Here is a 26018-nt window from a genome sequence, read left to right as displayed (position 1 = left end):
TTCTGGGGAGTGAGTTGCCCTGGTGCCAAGGGAACTGAAAGGGGAGACCACTCAGGGCACCTCAACGGTTCAGTTTTCTCGGGGTACCACTCTCCGGCAGAGGGTTTGGGGAGCCCAGATGGAAGGGCAGGATGAAGGAGTACTCACTCCTGTCCTCTGTTCAATCTCACTGTACAGACCCTAGGCTGATTGGCCAGTGCCAGGAAACCATCCCTGATGTAATAGAGTGGTAGTAGAGTGGAGGTAGGGTGGAAGCCGGGTCAAAATACCTCAGAGGTCAAAGATCCCTGGAAGGCCTGGGGCCTGGCTTTGGACATTGACAGCTGTCAGTGGCCTCTGTTGCTTTTGATCCTTATGGACAGAGTTTTACTTGGGTTGGGGGCAGGAGTCTGATCCAAGGGGTGGCATGGGCCTCACCATTTTGTTGGCCATTGTGGCATTGTCTGCCTCCTTGGATGCACCTGTGGGTAAATTAAGGAAAGGTGCTGCACAGATGGGATCCACAGGTGAGGAGATGGTTTCCCCATAGGCCAATTCAGTGGCTCAGGAGAGTATAGACAGATGGGTCCAACTGAGTTTAGAGAGGCGTAGAACTGACAAATACCCTGTAGTAATGGGGTGGTGCTGATATACAAAGACTCTTGACTCACTGGATGAGTATTTCTGGTTATTTATTTATTTGTTGGTTCTATGGGGGAATACCTGGTCTTATCTTGGCCAACTGAACAGTTAGGGTCTCATTCGTCACTTCCCGGTTGATTCTTCTGACTCTCCTCCCAGATGTCATCTCAGGGTAACCTGTGGTATCAGAGCCTTAAAGTTAAGGATGGACAATGTATCAGTAGAACTAGTTATACTAGGCATGTTTTCCTTCTCCCCAAAAGTCCCCTGTACCTACTGTGTAGTAGTTGTGGCTGTAGAAACCCTCAGCTCCCCTGGACAGTTCAGCAGGCACAGAAGGTCCAGTTGTCTTTCTGCTCCGGCTTTACCTTGGTCCTCCTCCGCTTTCTGGTTCATGATTCACTCGCTGGTTCTCTGTGTTCATGTCTGGATGTGGCATCTCTTACGACATAGAGGTTCTTGTGCTCCTCACGATTCTTCCTCCCCCTTAAAAGTTCCCAGCAGCTGTATTTAAACTTCCTTCATGCTTGATGATTCGCCCCATTGGTTGGGTGGCATGGTGACGTCAGTGAGCACAACTGGATTGTGTTTGTCACTATATTCAGGGCCCATCCGGCGTCCCAGTTGGAGAGGTCGGAGAAGGTGCTTAACGGGCTACATGCCCATGCAGTACAAAGCCATTGTCCAAAATATATTGCCTAAACAGGAAAGCCCGTCAAAGCATGGATTAGTCTACCCTGGCTTTAGGCTGGAGAGGGTTGTGTTGGACTTAGCCCTTTCTCGCAAGGTTATCCCCAAATGTTTTGCCTTCTTCCTCCCCCTTTTTGCTGAATTCCTTATTTGTTGGCCTTAGGACTGTTTGCACTTTACCACTGCTAACCAGGGCTAAAGTGCTTGCACTTTCTCCTTAAAACATGGTAACATTAGCTTATACCCAACTGGTATATTTAATTTACTTGTAAGTCTCTAGTAAAATGTCACTACATATGCCCTGGGCCTGTAAATTACATGCTACTAGGAGGCCTGCACCACTGATTTGGCCACCCACTTAAACAGCCCTTTAAACATGTCCCAGGCCTAACATTGCAATACCTACTTGTGCCGTTTCAACAGTCATTCCGATCTGGCAAAAAAAAGAAAACATTTGCCAGGCCCAAACCTTCACTTTAATACAAATACGTCACTGCAAGGGTAGTCAAAGGGCAGTCTGCTGGCCTCCTAATCTGAGCCTCAGGGACATAAAGGCTCCCCACAGCTCTTGGAACCCTTCTTCAGTGAGTCCCTGACCCCAAGTGGTGCCCTCAGATTTTGGACTCTTGGTGTGGCTCAGCAGGCACTTTTAATTCAAGATTCTGGGCTCTTTTTAACTGCAAATGGACCCATTTGCACCCAAAGACACACTGCTCGCACTGAAAATCATTGCAAGCTGCCGCCAGCCGGGCTCTTCGCACAGCAGTATCACGAGCCCAAGGGGGACTGCAAATGCGAAGCTCCAGCCTGCCCACCCGTGACTCTCGGGCTGCTCTTTCCCCTATGCCTCAGTGATGTTTTCTTTGCTTCTCACGGCCCTCTTCAACATGAACAAGACTCTTGGCACAAAACCTGAGAAGGTAAAACTACAGCAGGACTAATCTAGGACTTTATGAAGAACCATGCTCCATTGTGGTCAGCCTGAAATTTGGACTTTGACCTGGTCTAGGGTAACTTGAAAGCCGCAGTTGGTGATTTATGCTTTTAGGCACTATGTTACAATTTATTCCTTAGAAATTCATGACTCTGGTTCCGGTGATTGGATTTTTGCTGTTTTGGTCATTTTATGTATTGCATTTTGCTCTGTTTTACTAACCATGTGTAGTATACTTTTTGTGTGGTGTCTTAACTGTTTAACTGTTTGAAGCATTGCACAGGTTAATTTAGGATTGGCTTATGCCTCACCCTGACAAGGACTGTGGTTGCTGCTTGACCAGAGTGCACACCCCAGTCAACCAACAACCCAATTTCTTACAGCTGCATTCATGAATTTTTATAGTACCTGAAAAGTCCCAACAAAACTAAATAAGTATGGTGATATATGTGTCATCTCGATTTACCTTTAAATATTTTAGTATCTACTTTAAGTATCCATATTAACATGACAGCAACCATAACAAATTAAAAGAAAATATGTCAGTCTAACTACAAGAGAGGCATGATGGTAACACTTCTGCCTATGTCTAAACTTCACACTTTCTAATAGAAAGAGATCAAAGAGTCTGCAGGTAAGCACTTGAAAAAAGTAGAAGATATTTAAATGGGCCTTGTCACAGTATTCTTGACAGGGTGCTGTGATATTCTTACACACTCTGCAATCTCCACGTGGGTGGAAGCTCATATAATGCCTTTTGACTGGTAGTGTGTTTGTCCCATCTGAAATCTATATACACCAACTGCCCTTCACATTTTAATTGCTGCATTTTACTATCAATCTACAGAGTCTATTGGTTCCCCAAAATATAAAAGTTCTATATGATCTAAGAATTCAAATTCAAACTATTGTACATAGGAATAAAAAGCTAGAAGGACACATTGAAAATGGCCATATATAAGAGAAGTATTTTTCCATGGAAACTTGTAAAAAAAAAGTGGTCAATCATTTCACTAAGGGATAGCCCAGAAACTCTGTGGTGGTCAGTTACAGAACAAATAGACTCTAATAACCAACAGTTTACTATCATTTTAGTAGACAATTGAAATGCTGCAATAACAGGAGGGAACTATACAGGTCACCAAAGGCAGGTCACAATATCAGTTTGTGTCTTTACCACAGGACAACCAATTAGAAATGTTGAAAACCTAGGACATTCCACTTCCCGTTTGAGCTTCCTTGAACAACCATTTCTATTGAACTTTGCAATATATGAAGGATTCTGACCGTAGGTTTATCACAAATCCTTGCTTAAACTTAACTGCCTCAAGGTGAGTTTGAAAATAACCAGTCCGGCTTCTGCCTCCCTCCATGGTGAAAGAATGTCCATCAAGAACTCTGAGGGAGGGAAGGCCTCCATTTCCTTTTTATTTAAGACTGATATCACCCACAATACCCGAGGTCTTTCCTCATCTGATACCTGAAATTTCCATACTGCGAATCCTCCACAAAGAGTCCCATGGCCAATATCAATTAAGCAGTAAACACCTACCCTCATCCAAACTATGAAAGTTCCGATTCATAGGTACAGTCTGTCAGAAAAACGGGGGATGGTTAAACAGATAATCAATTTAATTTGTAGCACAGTACATAACGAAATATTTGAATTGTGAAATGCTGTGCAATATCTTTTCTTCAGAAGGCCAAATCATGGTAAAAAATATATGTATAAACTTGGAGCACAGTTTGAAGCAAAATCTTGTCATATTGTGTTCTCTGCAATTGTAATCAGGTAGCCCATGAAGTTTAGGCATTGACTAATTAAGTACCAACTCGAAATAAACAGTTTAAAAGTGTTCTTTTGTTTGGTCACATAACCTAACAGAGAATTTGGGGGCATATTACCAAGCAATAGCGATAATTATCGCTATTGCTTGGTTAGAGACAAAATTTTACCGCTGAGCTGCGGCGATTTTTACCGCAGATAAACCTTGGTATTACCAAGGTTTATCGCAAATGCGATAAAAAACGGCCGCAATGCATGAATATCGCTGAAAAGTCAGCGATATTCATGCATTACCGAGCTAATGCTCTTAGCCATGTTATCCACCTCCCATTGGATAACATGGCTAAGAACTGCTCAGGGCAGGTGTTAGCTTTTGGAGATATTTGCGCTTAGCGCGAATATCTCCAAAAGTTGGTAATAGGAGATAGCGATGTTAGCGACTGTTTCCAGTCGCTAACATCTTGGCACGCCCACTTTGCATGTCATTAGTGATAAATATCACTGACATGCAAAGTGGGGCCCAAGATGGTCGCCTTCTCCTACTAGCTGTCGCTAACTGGTGTTAGCGACAGCTAGGTAATAGGGAGATAATGTTATCTCCGCTTTCTTGGCTTTTAAAGCCAAAAAAGCGGGGATAAACCCCCTTGATAATATGCCCCTTGGTTCTATTCCTTTAGATCAGTGCTTGTTTAATGCTCTAGATATAGAATGTAGGATAGTCTATGCTTTATAACGGTGAGATACATCAATGTTTGGTGATTTTGGAATAACATATATGTTTTTCTATTTGTTTAGGTGTCGGTACTATTCTAGTTTACGCCTGCCACTTATGTACTCTCACCCGTACAGTCAGATTACTGTAGAAACAGAGTTTGACAATCCAATCTATGAGACTGGGGTAAGTTCCTCGAAAATCATCTTTTCCTTAGTTTTTCTAACAATGGTATTTCAAATATGAAGAGTCAATTCATTTGGACTGCAATGGTTCTTAATTGCCATCAGACAAAGATTTGCAAGCGTACATCTGGCAGTAAATAGTTTAGAGGGTTGGACCACCGTGTGGAATAACCCAGTGGGAGCTCATGTGTGTCTTCAATTACATGTTCCTGCTGCAATTTCAGAATTGAATTGGGTAAATGTAACTTGACCAAAAACAAATTGAGTACATTTTCAGCAATCCATGATGCAGCGATGCCCAAATTGAGATTATTCATGAAACCTCCAAACATTAATTAAATACAAGTACAGCTTTTTTACACTATGTAACTTTAACAAACATCACAATTTGTGAATAAAAAAAGAAATACATTTGTTACAAAAAAATAAATTCTTGAAAGCACAAATGAATTCTGAAAGGAAACAATCTCAAAAGAGAAAGTAAGTGTCTTGCTATGTTCTAAAAATGAAACAAAAATCTATTAAAAAAGCACGATTTAGAATACAAAAATCTAAATCCATTAGATAAACTCTTTAGTAAATGAATTATGTGGATTTTAATCTGATTGGAAATTACATCTTCCTTCGGTTATATTTGCATACCCTTGCACTGTGGGGTAATGAATTCATATAACATTATAAGTAGAGATCAATAAGGAAGGCATATAGGTAACACAATCAGGGGAGTAGATGTAATTGGTGCAGCAGGTGCACTCACAGCGTGGTTCTAGATGACGAGGGTCCTAATGCATCCTAATTAACTACACAACCAGGGACTAGAAAGGCCAATTTTCCTTGCTTGCATTAGAGTCCATGTCTCCCTTGCATATAATCTAATGGCACCCACCGCATACAAAAGCAAACTAAGACAACTGTGATTTGCTGAAGTGCATTAGGGATTCTGAGAGTCAGAATTACAGGTGTGCAGTTAATGTGTCTTTTCAAGTGACTAATGCATACTTCGTGATGTGGTTTTCTGACTTGCAGAGTTAATGAGGGAGAGAAATAATTAGGATAGTGATTATCTTTAAGAGCAAAATAATGTGGCAACCTCCTCCAGTAAAAAGACTGTTTAATTTGTGTCTCCAAAGTGTATTGGACTGAATAGGATCTCAGAGCAAAGAGCCACTCTCAGCCTTATGCAATGTAAAGGTATGTTATCTGAAATGTTCAAGCGAGGTCAAAAAGGACAGCAGCCAAAACGTTGAGAAAATGCAAAGAAATACCCTAGTATGCAGCTACCGCCATTCATAGGTGATCTCTGTCTGGGCTTTCAAATCAGTCTACATTGCAATTTTTTAGTTTTTGAAATGAGATAACTGGTCTGCCACAATAGAACATTGCTGTTTGAATTATAGCATCACAGGGTATAGTTGTCTGATGCAAAAGCTGTTGAAATAATATTTTCCACACGGTCAAGCTTGTCTCCTTGTGTATTTAGTATTATTGTTTTTGATTTAAACGCTTCCAATTTAAATTAATCTCCTATTGTTTATTTTCCTGAGCTCCCGTTCCTCTGAAATATCACTGCATAGTGCACCCCCTTTCCTAGCTGTGTATTTGCCTCCAGGGGCTATATAAAGAACCCTGTACACAACAGAGTGAGGTGCCTGCCTAGAACCAAACTGAACCGTCTATATCAGTATGCACTATCTTGGTTTGAGTACGAGTAGATGCATGAGCTGTTTACAACATAGCTAGGAATCAAGGATTTGTAATATTTTGGCCCTTATTAAAAGCGGCCACTTAATTCTAGAGGAGCTTGCAGTGGCAGCTGGTAACATTTGAAAGTGGTAGGGTGTAAAAGTTTGGGATGAGCGTAGAGCACGAGCCCAACTGTCTTAAGTTTAGTTCTGGGAAACTTTTTTAAAAAGAAGTGGGCAGATGGTGAATTTTCAAGCAAATTTGAGATTTGAGAAGGCAAGAATGTTTATAAAGCAATTGTGAAAGTGTAGACTTAAAATATTGAAACACATAAAAATGCTCCATTTCTTACTGAATAAAAATTGTTCAACCGCTTATATATTACCCGTATAACTTACAAGTTATACAGGCAATGTCTTCTATCACTGTTTGCTGCAGATAATACTGGAAAAGATCAAAACCATTAAAGGAGTAGGTAGTACCTGCTACCGTAGGAGTAGAGAGGTACATTGGATTTTTACTCTAGGCATGCACGAACAAGGTCTCAATTATAACATGGGAAACTACAATTTAAAATGGGTTGCTGTACTTAATAAAGTGCCCCAGTGAACATATTACCTGTGGTTTCTCCCAGGTGACTTAAGGATGGTATTATCACCCATATATATGAAAAAGCTTTTTCGCCTCCATACATGATTTCCAGTAGCGTGTCTATGGTAAAAATTATGTGACCGTTGCTGATACTTTTTACCATCTGGTCCTTTCTCTCCCTTTGTTTTGTCTTTTGGTAGACGTGTACCCATTTAGTTAGATTGGAGTGCTATTCCTTCTATTATTTCTATCGGTCACACAAGATGAGGCTCTCTAGTTTCATTATATTTAGGATTATTGTGCACCAGTAATATATCAATGGTATTTTCTATATAATTTGGAAAGCCTTGTGTTTTTCTTGATTTTTTTATATAGGGAGGGCAATTTGAAATAAAACGTCTTTATTATTGTATTGTTTTTTCAATATAATTAGATCAGTCATTGATGGCAGCTGAGGTAACTTGGGTTATGAGATGATCTTTGATCCCCCTCCTAAAACTGTCCAAATTGGGTTTGTTGCATTAAGAGCTAATTTGGGCTGACTAGCTTACTAAGATACCTTGAAGGTACTTTCAGAGGAGGCCTAGTTATATTCTGGTTATCTATAGAACGATGTACATGAAGGCGTGATCCCCTTGTAGCATCCTTCACAATGGTATTGCCCTGGAGTTACGTTCGGACCACTCTAAGATAGCTGCTGAGGTTCTGGCAGTTTGGTATTAAGTTACAGTTGCCCTTGAATTAGGTCATGAAAGGGACGGACATTTAAGAGCTTTGAGGAAGTGAACAAATTATTTCCTCCCTAATTAGGAGGACTAAGCCTGCCGGTGTCTACGCAGAGTATTTAGTAGCCAGAATTGTAAGGAACATTTGCAGGGCAACTCTTTAAAATGCTTGCTTGATTTATTTGGTGTGCCCCTTCAAAGAACCAGTTACAATGCTGTGTCTATTTGAGTGAGTGAGTGGGCTCAGTAACGGCCTATTCACCAGTAGGCTGCATCACGCTTAACTGCCCAAGGGTTAGGGACTGTTTGGCTACTCCACTGGCCTCAGTCATATCAGAGATCCCAAAACTCTGGGGCAGTCTTCCGTGTGCCCAGACCCTTTCCTCACCCAGCACCGTCGCTGGTCAGTACACTTGTGTCGGGCCGCAGTGAATTCATCAAGCCAAAATATACCACCGAAACACACTTTTGGAGGACAATCGTCATAGTGCCGGAAGATCAGTTGTACAGCGTGCTCATACTATACATGCCGGTACAAAAGGGGGTGGTGATGGACGGAGCATCTGAACAAATCAAACACTCACACCCAGTCAACAGATCTGGGTTTAATCCATCACCGTTCTTTAGCCCACTCTGCCACCCCAGTTCAGACAAGGCCATATGCAAATCAGTCTGACCCTGTGCCTTATAGGAACAGTCCAGCCCGAACTGCCAAGCCATGCCTTCCCTGGACCGGAAACAAGCTTCCGAGGACCGGTTTCTGGCATTTCAGCCGTCTTCAGCCCGGCTTGCTTGAATCCAGTGGCAAAGTGAGCAAGGGACTCACGTCTGAGCATACCCTGCCAACTTATGGTGAACAAAGTGGTACAAAAGGGGGTGGTGATGGACGGAGCATTTGAACCAATCAAACACTCACACCCAGTCAACAGATCTGGGTTTAATCCATCACCGTTCTTTAGCCCACTCTGCCATCCCAGTTCAGACAAGGCCATATGCAAATCAGTCTGACCCTGTGCCTCAGAGGAACAGTCCAGCCCGAACTGCCAAGCCATGCCTTCCCTGGACCGGAAACAAGCTTCCGAAGACCGGTTTCTGGCATTTCAGCCGTCTTCAGCCCGGCTTGCTTGAATCCAGTGGCAAAGTGAGCAAGGGACTCACGTCTGAGCATACCCTGCCAACTTATGGCGAACAAAGCGGTACAAAAGGGGGTGGTAATCAGCTTGTTTCCAGTCCAGGGAAGGCATGGCTTGGCAGTCCGTGAATCGGAGGTTAATAAAGCTTGTTGATTTTGAAGGCAGATATAAAGGCTTCCATCACAGTGAGATTTGCCATAGTTGGAGATCATTGTTATTGGTGTTATTATTTGTTTGTTTCTGGATCACTGTGATACACTTGCGCATGCATCATGCATTGACAACAGCAAATTAATACTTCCTTGGTGAAGTTCTCCACTCTATACTGTGATTCAACCGTTTCAACATGTCTGCCGCAATTTTAACTGTGTCTTTTGTTTATGTTCACTATGTCTATATTTTCACTGGTTTGCTGCCTGGCATGTTTGACATGAACAAGGTTTCAGATGAAATCGAAACGCGTTGTGAAATGAACACTTGGTGAAACTTTCATGAAGACGGATCTTCTTTTCCTGAGAGCGCGCTGACTTTGTGGATTGTATATATGTATATATATATATATATATATATATATATATTACCTACTGGCGGTCGCCAGTAGGTATATATAGTTAGGATTTTTTCTCTATGGGTTTTTTAAAAATTCTATGTCTAATAACTTTGGCGTTTGTGGACGGAATGGGCTGAAATTTTCAGGAAAATGGCACATTTTGTTTCTGAGCAGCCCCTGAAAATTTTGGGGGGGTTCGTCAAGGGGGGGCCGAGAAAAAAGGGGGGTCCCAAAACGCGTTTTTCCCATGTTAATTTCCATAGGGCGGTTGGCCTCACTTTTAGCCCGAACGGCTGAATGGATTTGCACGAAACTTGGCAAAATTGTAGGGACTGGTAGCCCGATGTGCCTTTTGTAGGTCTCAATATATGTGCTGCAGTGGATTTTGAGAAATTAACGTTTAAAAAAAGATATATATCTGTAACAGCGGACTGGGCAGCGGCCCAGGACGCGGACTTTTCGCGCAACGGAGCTTTGTGAAGCGAAGCTGATTGGTTCTCCGGCGTCTGTCAACATTCCAAATAGTCCGTAGCGGCCGCCATCTTGTCTCTCGGTAGGATCGAGAGACAAGAGGAGGCGAAAGCGAAGGGGCAAATGACCATAAGGGGGAATAGTAGATCCTCGCTGACCCCCTAGGTTTGATGTGGAGGTTTTAAAAGGGCCCCGCGGGGCAAAAAAAAAAAATAATAATAATAATCGAACGGCTGAATGGATTTGCACGAAACTTGGTAAAATATTAGGGACTGGTAGCCCGATGTGCCTTTGCTAGGTCTCAATATATGTGCTCCAGTGGATTTTGAGAAATTAACGTTCAAAAAAAGATATATATCTGTAACAGCGCTCCGCTTCGCGTACTTTTCGCGTTACGGAGCTTTGCGAAGCTGATTGGTTCTCCGGCGTCTGTCAACATTCCAAACAGTCCGTAGCGGCCGCCATCTTGTCTCTCGGTAGGATTGAGAGACAAGAGGAAGCCAAAGCGAAGGGGGAAATGACCATAAGGGGGCATAGTAGATCCTTCCTGACCTCTTAGGTTTGATGTACCATTTTGCCAAGTTTGGTGTAATTCCGTTCAGCCATTCAGGCTGTAGACGTATGTAAATGTCCTATGGAAAATTGCATGGGGAAAACACATTTGAAAGTGTTGAAATTTAGAACCAATTAAAATGTTACTTTGGTTTTGTATTTGTGTGTGATGAAAGTTAATTGGTTATGTATATATGTCAAATGAGAGGAAACCACAGCCATTTTGTGATACTACTGTCTGAGGTACATTTGTGAGGAATTTTTGGTGGTGAATTTCTGGTGTTTGATTTACACAGTACTAACACTTTTCCTACTTTTGAAAAGGTGAGTTGTTAATTTGTAAGGGGAACTATGTTGTACACTTGAAGATAATTTGAAAAATGTTTTCTGTTATTTATTTGCAGTCCTTCTGTTATACTAAATACTTGATAAAGTTAGTTTTATATTATGTATTACTAAAAACGATAAATGAAAGTGATTATTTTTTTCTGCAATTTACAGCAAGCAATTTCAAAATAAAATGGCTCACAATGAAGAGACCGTGGCAATTTCTTTTGAATTGTCCACTACATTGATTGAAATTGAGAGCACCAATAATGAAACATTGTCACAAGGAGGACATGACTTGTATGATTCCATTAGATTGATTGAAATGGACAGCACCAAGAATGAAATATTGTCACAAGGAGATGACTTGAATGATTCCACTACGTTGATTGAAATTGAGAGCAGCAATAATGAAATATTGTCACAAGGAGGAGATGACTTGTATGATTCCATTAGATTGATTGAAATTGAGAGCACCAATAATGAAATATTGTCACGAGGAGATGACTTGAATGATTCCACTACATTGATTGAAATTGACAGCACCAATAATGAAATATTGTCAGAAGGAGGAGATGACTTGAATGATTTTTTTGATCAATCTCTTGATGGCGAATTTATCGAGTGTTTGGAGACGATAGAGTTACAAGAATCATTATTGCAGACTTTTCATGAGGACATTGCTGATGAGGACATGTTACTAGTTCTTTCAAATTTAGAAAATTCTGAAGAATAAATTTATATTTAGAAATCAAAAATTGTTTGAGACATTATTCATTTTTATTTTTAATTTATGAGGTTGTAGCAAAGTGATTGTAGTATAAAATGAGACTTATAGTATAGAGTGCAACATTTTTATGTTACATGGTAAGTTTACTCATATTTACTTCCCTTCTGCCACTATATTATCTCCAATGTGTATTTGACATCTCTTCTTCATCTCCGGCCTCCTTTCTCTCACTGTGTGTCTCCGATGCATCTTATCGGTGCTATTTTGTGTAATTACAGAAGAGAGTAAAATAAAATAGTTCGGAACGTGAAAAGGGGGCAAAGTAGAGTACTCCTCACCCCCTAGGCCTTTTTAGGCGGTCCCAAAAGGATCAGTTTCTGCTTTCCTGAGAGATTATGGTATGAGTTCCATATACCACAATAACTTGCATTACAACATGCAAGATATCTATCTCCTATTACCAACTTTTGGAGATATTCGCGCTAAGCGCGAATATCTCCAAAAAGTAACACCTGCCCTGAGCAGTTCTTAGCCATGTTATCCAATGGGAGGTGGATAACATGGCTAAGAGCATTAGCTCGGTAATGTATGAATATCGCTGAGTTTTTAGCGATACTCATGCATTGCGGCCGTTTATTATCGCATTTGTGATAAACCTTGATAATAGCAAGGTTTATCTTTGATAATTTCTGACGATGCTTAGCGGTAAAAAATTCGTTGGTAAGCATCGTTAGCGATAAATATCGCTTAACTTTGGTAATATGCCCCAACGTCTGTTAACGTTCGATTCGAAGGAAATGAGGAAGTGTTGAAAAACATTGTCTGCGCCATCTTGCCTTTTTTGAAATGCCACACTTTTGTCGTGCACGGCAGCCATTTTAGATGTCTTGACCAGACCCACTCTCTGCACGCTGTCGATTCGTAGCATGGCTCCTCACCCTCGCAAGCATCTTCCCCAGGCACTGGTCACCCCCGCTCTCTGTCTTATGCATGGGCAATAAACCTCCCCCCATCTGCGCTGCTCTTCCCTGAGAATCACACTCTGTGCCCGCCCGACACCTCCCTTTCGCCCTATTCACTACCGCACCCTCTGACACTCCTCTTCCTCTGTGTCCGATTGTCCAGGCTATCAGCTAGCCCTGCAGATGTAGTTTATGGCCTCAGCTGTAAAGAATCACCCCTCTTCAAAGGAGTTATAGTAGATCAAGGCCCACACCCGATGAGATCCGTCACACCACACGTGTTCCTACTATCTGAAAACTATCCTGTATTGTGATTGGGGAGGGGATCGAGCCTGAAGCGGAAGATTCCAGGAATGACTCTTTGTACATCAAAGTTTTTACAATTATGTCTCACATTAAAAATATATAGCACTCCAACAAAGTAGTAGGAATATAAAACTTTAATAACATATAAATATATACAACAAAACAAAAACAGTAAAAACATTTAAACAACGAAGAGACCGTGGCAATTTCTTTTGAATTATCCAATAGATTTATTGAAACTGACAGCACCAATAATGAAATATTCTTGTCAGTAGCGGTCTGTTGTGCGAATAGTTCCAAGGCAGCAGAACGCGCTGAAATCTAGATGGCACTAAAGTGATGTCTAGCAAGTTGCCGCCCAGCACATAACGGCGTGGGGCGCCGCGGGGGTGAGTGAGTCCAGTAGGCACCACAGCTATTCTTACCGGCATTGCAGAATTACTGCTGGGGACAATGCCTGTGCTGTAGCAGGGTCACAGCAGAAACAAAAAGGATTCTGTTGAAGATGTTGTTGGTTTTCAATTTGAAAACAGTTCTGGTGTCAACTGCTATGCTAATGTAGTGGTTAATGTTTTGTTTTCTCTAGAAAATGTAAAAGAGGGGGAGGCAGTCCAAAGTTCCGTTAAAAGGGCAAAGGAAAGGATCGGTGGTTTGAACTATCAGTCAAAAAGGGGAGGGGGTGCAACAATTTTTCCTACCGGGTCACACTGTGCTTTTACCGGAAGTGAGGTCTGCAGGATTCTAGTAATTCAAAGTGAGGCTGGCGCCGACGTCCCGCGAATACAGTTTCGTCACTCCACGGGTGATCATGGCAGTCATTCCCCATCGGGGGTCGGAGACTCCCGCGGCTCTTCTAGAATCTTCAAGGTCGTGGAGGACTACGGTGGTGGAGTCAACCAGTGACCGGGCCATTTCTTTATGCTGGGCCCGCTCTTGCCAGGTCGACCGCCATTTTGAGAGTTCGGTAGCTACTGGCGATCGCGGGGTCAAATGAGCGGACGGGCTCCACCCTGCCGGGCGAGACGTTGCAGCATGGCCACAGTGGAAGAACTCTTTTCCGGGCGCCTGGAGCGCTGAGGGTGCAGCTGGGAAGCCTCCACTGGGGAGGCGGGAGAGGCCTGTTCGCACCGTCTCTCCCTCCCAGTGCACCCCACGGCGTCTCGCTTGATATTTGTTATGGCCGGACCAGGCGATGAGGACGAGGGGGGGGGGGTCGGAGGCATGTGCAAGACATCCCCCCCCAGGGTTGTTGCAGCAATTATACAAGAAAGAAGAAGTGTCCCGTCCGTCTTCGGGCCGGGCTTCCGGTAGATGTCGGCCGGACGCCCCTGGCTCTGGCCCCATGAACGGGTTTCTTGGTTTATCGGCTGCAGCCGGATCCCGTCGGCCTCGGCCCCCCGACCGTTGGTGGCCGGACCGGAAGAGCATGTGGCGGGACTACCTGCAACTCTCAAGGGCCACCGCGGCCGGACTGGGAGAGAGAGGGGAGGGTCGAGGAGACATTCCCCCCCCCCTGCAACTGTTCAGCGTTGTAAAGGCAATCCCCTGGCCGGGTCCCGCTGGTCTCGGCCTCTCCTCCGGCTACACCCTACGTTAGGATCTCCTGGCCGAGGCGTGGCAGCAGGACCTGCCTTATATGGGCTGCTCCCGGCTGGGCGTAGCCGGAACCCTGCTCCACCTTGGAAGTTTCCAGAGTGGGGGCGGATGTTCTACTGACTTGCATTTTCCCTAGTCTATCGATTTTTTTGGCGTGGCAGGCGGTGGGACAGCGAGGGGTGATTTGGTTTCTCTTACTGTTTTTCTGGTCTCTCACCAATGGCATATTTTAACGTTTTCTTGTTTCTAGGACATTAACAGGTTTTATCATTACGTTATGTTATCGTTTCTTTGTTCGTTGTTTAATAAAAGTTCATGTTCATCAGTGGCCTACTGATTTTCGTTTTCCTATTCTTTTCTTTCCAGGTTGTTTCATGCTAAAGTTTCTGTTAACAGGATACAGTGATCACTTCGTTATTATTGCATATGTCCTTTTCACTAGGGGTGCTCTCTGGTCGGGCCAGATGACGTATGTCTAGTAAATGGTCCGGGTGAAACAGGTGCATCAATCAGTGGGGAGTAGATAGGCATGACAGATTACAACGGGGGAGAAAGGTCCGCATTACGTACCCTTTCACTACTTGCAAAGATTTTCCTACGTTTATTTGCAAACAGGGAATACCTCCAAAAAGAACTAATTCCCAAACAGTCAATGTTCGGACAATCAATCAATCAATGAGGAATGAAATAGGTACGACGTGTTAAAGGCTTGCGTTACCTACCCTTCACTATCTGCAAAGGGAGAGAGAATATTCCTATTCTTCCTCGTTTGCAGGCAGAGAAGATCCTTAAGAGAACCAACTTCGAACAATTCAATGCTCGATTCAAACAATCAACAAGGGGTACTGTGAACACAAATGAACGCCGCTTATGTACATACGCATTGCTATTTTCAACAGGTTGTTCCTAATGTTTCTATTTTAGCGAGGTCAAAAAGAGATCCCATTAGTGGCCTACTGATTTTGCTCGATTCCTTTTGTTTTTTTACACGGTTTTTCGCTATCTGCAAAGACTAAACAGAGTATTGCGACTCTGTGCTTGTTTGTAAATAGAGAATGAACCAAAGAGAACAATCAATCAAATGGAGAGAGAAGCAGGCACGGCGGATTACAAAGGGGGCAAAGGGCTGCGTTAACTACCCTTCACTATCTGCAAAGAGAGAGTACTCCTAATAGAAATGAGGGGTGGGGGGCAGCATTCAAAGCAGATCAGTGTGCATAAACACGAAAATGTTTTTACTTACCACGTACTTGACATTCGACAGCTTATGATATTTGCTATTAAAAAACCATTGAAATTCACTGAAAAAACCATAGGTTGTAGACCATATATAGTTAGGAATTAGCATTTACAAAACCTTGAAAATTCACTGAAAAAACCATAGGTTATAGACCATATATAGTTAGGAATTAGCATTTACAAAACCTTGAAAATTCACTGAAAAAACCATAGGTTAGAGACCATATATAGTTAGCTGGACATTTTATTGACATAAAACCAATGAAATTCCATATATAGTTAGTTGCACTAACTATATATTGCGCACCCGCAATCCACTGCTGATGATGTCACATATTACATCATTCATGACATGGTCAGTGACATCACTGATGACATCACTGATGACATCTCAAATGACATCACTGATGACATCACTGATGACATCTCATTTGACATCAATGACCACATCACTGATGATATCATTTATGTGACAATACAATGCATCTCCTCACATTTTAATATAACCTCTGTTTCACCCAGTGTTAAAAAGAGTATAATTTTTGAAACCATTGACACACCAATACTAGTTACTACATACGCACTCACTGATTGCTACGTCTACACACACCTTCACTCATTCACCCATACAATCATTCATACACACAATCACTCATCTTTACAACACTATCATATGCACTCATACACCTATACAGACACTCACAGTCTGCCACTCATCCATGGAGTTACTTACACACCTAGTCAGTCCTGTAAAGAATCAATGAGACTTCCATTTTCTTGTCTATACAGTTAAACATAGAGCACCTTACATTTTCAAACATGTACTAACACATACTTAGTTTCTTATACAATCATTGATACAAGTACAGATTGATCTGCACAGAGTCACACACCTCCCAGCTAGCCACACACACACTCAGTCTCCCATACAAATACTTGGGCAATCAATCAATAACCCATATAGTTACTCATATAGCTACTGATCAACACATGCAGCAGTTTACAGAACAACAGACATAATGATGCACAAATTAAGACAGTTTAGTCACTAACCCATGCACTCAGTGAGACACATTTAATCACTCACTCATACATTCAGTCATGCACCTACTAAATCCTTCGTCCAGACACTTATACATCCACTAATTCTTCAATATGTAAGACATATTTTAACTTTACAGACTTATACAGTCACTGGATGTAGTCATCAGTGATGTCATTTGAGATGTCATCAGTGATGTCATCAGTGATGTCATTTGAGATGTCATCAGTGATGTCATCAGTGATGTCACTGACCATGTCATGAATGATGTAATATGTGACATCATCAGCAGTGGATTGCGGGTGCGCGATATATAGTTAGTGCAACTAACTATATATGGAATTTCATTGGTTTTATGTCAATAAAATGTCCAGCTAACTATATATGGTCTCTAACCTATGGTTTTTTCAGTGAATTTTCAAGGTTTTGTAAATGCTAATTCCTAACTATATATGGTCTATAACCTATGGTTTTTTCAGTGAATTTTCAAGGTTTTGTAAATGCTAATTCCTAACTATATATGGTCTATAACCTATGGTTTTTTCAGTGAATATATATATATATATATATATATATTCACTGAAAAAACCATAGGTTATAGACCATATATAGTTAGGAATTAGCATTTACAAAACCTTGAATTTTCAAGGTTTTGTAAATGCTAATTCCTAACTATATATATATTCACTGAAAAAACCATAGGTTATAGACCATATATAGTTAGGAATTAGCATTTACAAAACCTTGAAAATTGAAATTACTAGAATCCTGCAAACCTCAGTTCCGGTGAAAGCACACTGTGACCCGGTAGGAAAAATTGTTGCACCCCCTCCCCTTTTTGACTGATAGTTCAAACCACCGATCCTTTCCTTTGCCCTTTTACCAAAACTTTGGACTGCCTCCCCGTCTTTTACATTTTCTAGAGAAAACAAAACATTAACCACTACATTAGCATAGCAGTTGACACCAGAACTGTTTTCAAATTGAAAACCAACAACATCTTCAACAGAATCCTTTTTGTTTCTGCTGTGACCCTGCTACAGCACAGGCATTGTCCCCAGCAGTAATTCTGCAATGCCGGTAAAAATACCTGTGGTGCCTACTGGACTCACTCACCCCCGCGGCGCCCCACGCCGTTATTTGCTGGGCGGCAACTTACTAGACATCACCTTTGTGCCATCTAGATTTCAGCGCGTTCTGCTGCCTTGGAACTATTCGCACAACAGACTGCTACTGACGACCCACCCCCAGGCAACATCTTCTGAATTTTCATAATTTGAAAGAACTAGTAACATGTCCTTATCAGGAATTTCCTCATGAAAAGTCTGCAATGATGATTCTTGTAACTCTATGGTCTCCAAACATTCGATAAATTCGCCATCAAGAGATTGATCAAAAAAATCATTCAAGTCATCTCCTCCTTGTGAGAAAATTTCATTATTGGTGCTGTCAATTTCAATAAATGTATTGGATAATTCAAAAGAAATTGCCACGGTCTCTTCGTTGTTTAAATGTTTTTACTGTTTTTCTTTTGTTGTATATATTTATAAGTTATTAAATTTTTATAATCCTACTACTTTGTTGGAGTGCTATATATTTTTAATGTGACACATAAATGTAAAAACTTTGATGTACAAAGAGTCATCCCTGGAATCTTCCGCTTCAGGCTCGGTCCCCTCCCCAATCACAATACAGGATGGTTTTCAGATAGTAGGAACACGTGTGGTGTGACGGATCTCATCGGGTGTGGGCCTTGATCTACTATAACTCCTTTGAAGAGGGGTGATTCTTTACAGCTGGGGCCATAAACTACATCTGCAGGGCTAGCTGATAGCCTGGACAATCGGACACAGAGGAAGAGGAGTGTCAGAGGGTGCGGTAGTGAATAGGGCGAAAGGGAGGTGTCGGGCGGGCACAGAGTGTGATTCTCAGGGAAGAGCAGCGCAGATGGGGAGAGGTTTATTGCCCATGCATAACACAGAGAGCGGGGGTGACCAGTGCCTGGGGAAGATGCTTGCGAGGGTGGGGAGCCATGCTACGAATCGACAGCGTGCAGAGAGTGGGTCTGGTCAAGGCATCTAAAATGGCTGCCGTGCACGACAAAAGTGTGGCATTTCAAAAAAGGCAAGATGGCGCAAACAATGTTTTTCAACACTTCCTCATTTCCTTCGAATCGAACGTTAACAGACGTTGGTGCATATTACCAAAGTTAAGCGATATTTATCGCTAACGATGCTTACCAACGAATTTTTTACCGCTAAGCATCGTCAGAAATTATCGAAGATAAACCTTGCTATTATCAAGGTTTATCGCAAATGCGATAAAAAACGACCGCAATGCATTAATATCGCTGAAAACTCAGCGATATTCATGCATTACCGAGCTAATGCTCTTAGCCATGTTATCCACCTCCCATTGGATAACATGGCTAAGAACTGCTCAGGGCAGGTGTTAGTTTTTGGAGATATTCGCGCTTAGCGCGAATATCTCCAAAAGTTGGTAATAGGAGATATATATCTTGCATGTTGTAATGCAAATTATTGTGGTATATGGAACTCATACCATAATCTCTCAGGAAAGCAGAAACTGATCCTTTTGGGACCGCCTGAGAAGGCCTAGGGGGTGAGGGGTACTCTACTTTGCCCCCTTTTCACGTTCCGAACTATTTTTATTTTACTCTCTTCTGTAATTACACAAAATAGCAGCGATAAGATGCATCAGAGACACACAGTGAGAGAAAGGAGGCCGGAGATGAAGAAGAGATGTCAAATACACATTGGAGATAATATAGTGGGAGAAGGGAAGTAAATATGAGTAAACTTACCATGTAACATAAAAATGTTGCACTCTATACTATAAGTCTCATTTTATACTACAATCACTTCGCTACAACCTCATAAATTAAAAATAAAAATGAATAATGTCTCAAACAATTTTTGATTTCTAAATATAAATTTATTCTTCTGAATTTTCTAAATTTGAAAGAACTAGTAACATGTCCTCATCAGTAATTTCCTCTTCAATCATCTCATCTGGAATCTCCTCATTAAAAGTCTGCAATGATGATTCTTGTAACTCTATGGTCTCCAAACATTCGATAAATTCGCCATCAACAGATTGATCCAAAAAATCATTCAAGTCATCTCCTCCTTGTGACAATATTTCATTATTGGTGCTGTCAATTTCAATCAATGTAGTGGAATCATTCAAGTCATCTCCTCCTTGTGACAATATTTCATTATTGGTGCTGTCAATTTCAATCAATGTAGTGGACAATTCAAAAGAAATTACCACGGTCTCTTCATTGTGAGCCATTTTATTTTCAAATTGCTTGCTGTAAATTGCAGAAAAAAATAATCACTTTCATTTATCGTTTTTAGTAATACATAATATAAAACTAACTTTATCAAGTATTTAGTATAACAGAAGGACTGCAAATAAATAACAGAAAACATTTTTCAAATTATCTTCAAGTGTACAACATAGTTCCCCTTACAAATTAACAACTCACCTTTTTAAAAGTAGGAGAAGTGTTAGTACTGTGTAAATCAAACACCAGAAATTCACCACCAAAAATTCCTCACAAATGTACCTCAGACAGTAGTATCACAAAATGGCTGTGGTTTCCTCTCATTTGAGATATATACATAACCAATTAACTTTCATCACACACAAATACAAAACCAAAGTAACATTTTAATTGGTTCTAAATTTCAACACTTTCAAATGTGTATTCCCCATGCAATTTTCCATAGGACATTTACATACGTCTACAGCCTGAATGGCTGAACGGAATTACACCAAACTTGGCAAAATGGTACATCAAACCTAAGAGGTCAGGAAGGATCTACTATGCCCCCTTATGGTCATTTGCCCCTTCGCTTTGGCCTCCTCTTGTCTCTCGATCCTACCGAGAGACAAGATGGCAGCCGCTACGGACTGTTTGGAATGTTTACAGACGCCGGAGAACCAATCAGCTTCGCAAAGCTCCGTAACGCGAAAAGTACGCGAAGCGGAGCGCTGTTACAGATATATATCTTTTTTTGAACGTTAATTTCTCAAAATCCACTGGAGCACATATATTGAGACCTAGCAAAGGCACATCGGGCTACCAGTCCCTAATATTTTGCCAAGTTTCGTGCAAATCCATTCAGCCGTTCGATTATTATTATTATTTTTTTTTTTGCCCCGCGGGGCCCTTTTAAAACCTCCACATCAAACCTAGGGGGTCAGCGAGGATCTACTATGCCCCCTTATGGTCATTTGCCCCTTCGCTTTGGCCTCCTCTTGTCTCTCGATCCTACCGAGAGACAAGATGGCGGCCGCTACGGACTGTTTGGAATGTTCACAGACGCCGGAGAACCAATCAGCTTCGCTTCACAAAGCTCCGTACCGCGAAAAGTCCGCGAACCGGAGCGCTGCCCGGTCCGCTGTTACAGATATATATCTTTTTTTGAACGTTAATTTCTCAAAATCCACTGAAGCACATATATTGAGACCTAGCAAAGGCACATCGGGCTACCAGTCCCTACAATTTTGCCAAGTTTCGTGCAAATCCATTCAGCCGTTCGGGCTAAAAGTGAGGCCAACCGCCCTATGGGAAACTCAATGTTAAAAACACGTTTTGGGACCCCCCTTTATTCTCGGCCCCCCCTTGACGAAACCCCCCCAAATTTTCAGGGGCTGCTCAGAAACAAAATGTTCCATTTTCTTGAAAATTTCAGCCAATTCCGTCCACAAACGCCAAAGTTATTAGACATAGAATTTTCAAAAATCCCATAGAGAAAAAATCCTAACTATATATACCTACTGGCGACCGCCAGTAGGTAATGTGTATATATATCACTGCAAGTACCAGGATTCACTGTGTGGATACGCCCATAGAGGCGGTGACTTGCGAAGAACTTCAAGTGCTTAAAAACGTAACGCCTCCAGGCAGTTCACTAACCAGAGTCCCTGATGAAATGCCGAAGATGCATGAAACGCGTTGAACAGACATTTGGACAATCTAGCAGGCAATACTATTCTCCTGTATACAGCAACTTTCAATAAATGGTGTCAGCAAAACCTACCTGTTGCGGGCTCTTCCACAGTGGGTGAACCTTTGATTTTTGATGTTAGCGGCCACACCTAGGCCGCGGAAGAGCCCCGCTGTTTGAACAATGGCCCTGCTGTAGCGCCATGAGGTGCAGCGGCGCAAGGAACAGGAGCTGTATTGAAGGTGCAAAGAGGCCGGTATTGGAGGACAAGTATATGCCTCAACCCACTGGGGTTTTATAATATTGAATGGAACGTGTGAAGGCACACGGCCCACTGTGGTAAGAAACAAGCACTGCAAGTACCAGGATTCACTGTGTGGATACGCCCATAGAGGCGGTGACTTGCGAAGAACTTCAAGTGCTTAAAAACTTAACGCCTCCAGACAGTTCACTAACCAGAGTCCCTGATGAAATGCCGAAGAAGCATGAAACGCGTCGGGCAGACATTTGGACAATCTAGCAGGCAATACTATTCTCCTGTATACGGCAACTTTCAATAAATGGTGTCAGCAAAACCTACCTGTTGCGGGCTCTTCCACAGTGGGTGAACCTTTGATTTTTGATGTTAGCGGCCACACCTAGGCCGCGGAAGAGCCCCGCTGTTTGAACAATGGACCTGCTGTAGCGCCATGAGGTGCAGCGGCGCAAGGAAAAGGAGCTGTATTGAAGGTGCAAAGAGGCCGGTATTGGAGGACAAGTATATACCTCAACCCACTGGGGTTTTATAATATTGAATGGCACGTATGAAGGCACACGGCCCACTGTGGTAAGAAACAAGCACTGCAAGTACCAGGATTCACTGTGTGGATACGCCCATAGAGGCGGTGACTTGCGAAGAACTTCAAGTGCTTAAAAACGTAACGCCTCCAGGCAGTTCACTAACCAGAGTCCCTGATGAAATGCCGAAGAAGCATGAAACGCATCGGACAGACATTTGGACAATCTAGCAGGCAATATTATTCTCCTGTATACGGCAACTTTCAATAAATGGTGTCAGCAAAACCTACCTGTTGCGGGCTCTTCCACAGTGGGTGTACCTTTGATTTTATATATATATATATATATATATATATATATATATATATATATATATATATATATATATATATATATATTTTAACACACTTCTGGAAGTCCAGAAAAGACGGATCGCACACGCCAAAAGGAGTCACTTCGTCAAGTTTCTTTTTATTTATGTTTTTTCATTATATTTCCATCGGTTACTCTGGCAAAACAAGCAAGACTGACGCGTTTCGTAGCTGCCGCTGCTTGATCACTGCATATATATATATATATATATATATATATATATATATATATACATAGATATACAATATACTCGAAAAACTGTCAGTCTTTTAATAAAGAAGTCTTTTAAGCACTGTTGGTGTGGCCTGTACAGCGTTGCAGATGGAGCGCGTGTTTTCTTTGGGATTCTACAGAGGTGTCTGACCCACTTCAAACCGGGTCCCGAACCGCGAGGAAGAGGCATTCCCCTTTGTCAGGGTGATGTAATGAAGCTCAGAGCTTTCTTTGAAGGAGTGCCCCCCGGCTGCGAAAGCGAACAGGAACAGAGTTTGTGATGGAATGGCCACTGTGTGAGGCACACCTCAACTTGGGGTATGGACTTTTTCAGCAGCTATAATTTGCAGAGGAATTTTCCTTAGCACTACGTACTTAAGGAAAGGACTTTGAAAGGCGGTGGTAGTGAGACTCTACTTGCACACCGTTACCGAAGTATGGAATTGTCCGTGTAAAAGCATGTGTTGCACTCGGTACACTGTGGATGAAGTGTGGTTTTACCTTATCGACTTTGAAAACCAGTATGAAAATAAAGGGCAGTTGTGAAGCACTTTGGGAATTGTAGTCCCGTATGATGTGATTAAAAGTTAACAAGTCTGTACAACAAAGGAAATCGTGACGGCAATACCACTTGGGGGTTAAAAGGCAACCTAAAACAAGAACTGGTACTCACCTTTGCTATACTACTGAAATACAGTGATAATTACAAAAAAGAAACCATGAAGGACTGGAAGAAATGGACGTGGCTCTTTTCAATGTCTTAAGAAGTTACGTTATTCAAATCTAACGAACTCACTAACATTGCAGCAAGTGGCATATGAGGAAGAGTCGTCGGACTCGAAACACGTCATGCCTGTTAGTCTTTTAATAATGACATTTTTTGGGGAACTGTTGGTGTGGCCCGTACAGCGTTGCAGATGGAGCACGTGGTTTTTGGGGGATTTTTATATATATATATATATATATATATATCAAAGCTCCTGCTTGGTTCGGTCAGTTGAGGAGCACTCACACACCGGCACAGGGCTTCAAGCATAGCCCCAATAAACGGTACAGGAACGCCTTCCAGTCGATCCCCTTTCACAGTCCTGACAACATTTTCGCCGACGCGTTTCGAGATAAACACTCTTCTTCAAAGGCTAATGATGGCAGGAAATCAGCACCGCCCAGGTAAAGTCTCCATTTATGCGTCATGGCGCGCCCTCTGATGGGATGATCTGTATGATGCTGCGCTGAGCATTATGGGAGTTGCAATCTTGGGCAGAAATTTGAATGTCAGTAAGTGCTTCAATAAACTGTTGGTACATTAAAGGCCCATAGATGAGCCTCCGTGATGTGCGTGCCTTTATCCAGTGACAATGTACCACAGTAGGGGCTGTTGTATACACACCCCTGTGGCCCTGTGCCGGTGTGTGAGTGCTCCTCAACTGACCGAACCAAGCAGGAGCTTTGATATATATATATATGTATATCAAAACCGTTCCTTAGTGCGCGCTGCGCTCAAAAACAGGCACGGACTTCATATGTTGCGGTGCAGGAATAAATAGAATTTATTGTTATCACAGCGTGCTGGCCATGACGTGTATCAGCCACTTCCTGTGGCCTTGAACACATGATCGCGCTAGGTACTGATGGTGTATTTAAAGTTCCACAACACCATGTGACTGATTACATATCCAAAGTGCATGGAAACAAGACTACTTGCACTACATAAAAGCAGAAGAAAAACTACCATATTTGAATCAAATGACCGCACAAATGTTTTAACTTCAATCAGATAAATATGTTGGTGACCTGCTCAAGGGATGATAACTAGTTCATTGCAATATGTGAATATATAAATATATATAGAGAATCTCTCATTTATGAAATAACTGTGTAAATGCAGAACATTCGAGCAGTGGTTAGACATAGGCTATAAAAGGTATTATAAAATTACAAAGTATAATACTCGCTGTGATTAAGCGCAATTAGAAAGATATACTTGAATGCTTTGACATCCACATTGGGCTTCAGTGTGCAAAAATGCAATTTATATACATTTCTATAAATGGGCAAATACTGCTAAACAAGAAAAAGATAATCAAACTGATTTCAGATGCATGTATTTGAATATATTGTATAATGCACTTCTGTCTTTCATATTGCATATTGCTGAGTGTATAATATCATAAAATACAAACTCATTTAATGGATGATATACAACTAGAGCTAATACAGCCACAACTGATATTGCACTTAATCCCTCAAGTGCAATAATGATATCCTCATGAAAGTGCAATCGTGCATAAAGTGCAATGTGTCGAAAGTGCCTTGAAACTAAAGTACTATACATAAGGAGTATCTGTAGTTTACCCATTTGGAACTTCAGGGTGCTAAAAACATATATACATATAAACACAAAACATAGCAGCTCAGGAATCGGATACAAATTAATATTCAGCGGGGACTATCCATCACGCTTAGGACCATATTGCTAAAAGAAAACCAAAACACATGATTTAGCAGCATGTATTCAAAATGTCGGTTCAAACACTCAGTTCCAATAGTTTGTTCGATGAGGACAATATATCATCTTTAGAGACAATTGTGTAAATCATCCCCAGTGTTCAAACCCATCAGGGTTTTAGTGTCAAGTTCTAAAATGTATTTGGATTCAAATTGCTGTATTGTTTTTTCACGGTTACCTCCTCTTTTGCCTGCCTGTACCGCCTCTATAACAAAGTATTGAATGCAGTTTATGTTGTTGTTATTAATGGATTTAAAGTGTCTTGCCACTGGGTATGTTGGGTCAGAGTTAACGATAGCTCGCATTTACCTCTAATTTTGTACTACCCACATA

General features: G+C 41.7%; 1 protein-coding gene across 2 annotated transcripts in view; it reads left to right on the top strand.

Annotated features, from left to right (window-relative positions):
• Nucleotides 1–26018, top strand: part of SEZ6L (seizure related 6 homolog like) — a 1424144-nt gene that overhangs the window by 1367943 nt on the left and 30183 nt on the right. For both annotated transcript variants that reach the window (XM_078667320.1, XM_078667319.1), the window contains exon 16: nt 4827–4929. In XM_078667320.1, the coding sequence (XP_078523446.1) occupies nt 4827–4929 (103 nt within the window). The remainder of the gene's footprint in view (nt 1–4826; nt 4930–26018) is intronic.

This window comes from Lissotriton helveticus, chromosome 11 (genome assembly GCF_964261635.1).
Source record: "Lissotriton helveticus chromosome 11, aLisHel1.1, whole genome shotgun sequence".
In the NCBI taxonomy this organism is placed as follows: domain Eukaryota; kingdom Metazoa; phylum Chordata; class Amphibia; order Caudata; family Salamandridae; genus Lissotriton; species Lissotriton helveticus.
Note: the sequence above shows the minus strand (reverse complement) of the source record. Positions and strands in the feature narration are given on the sequence as shown.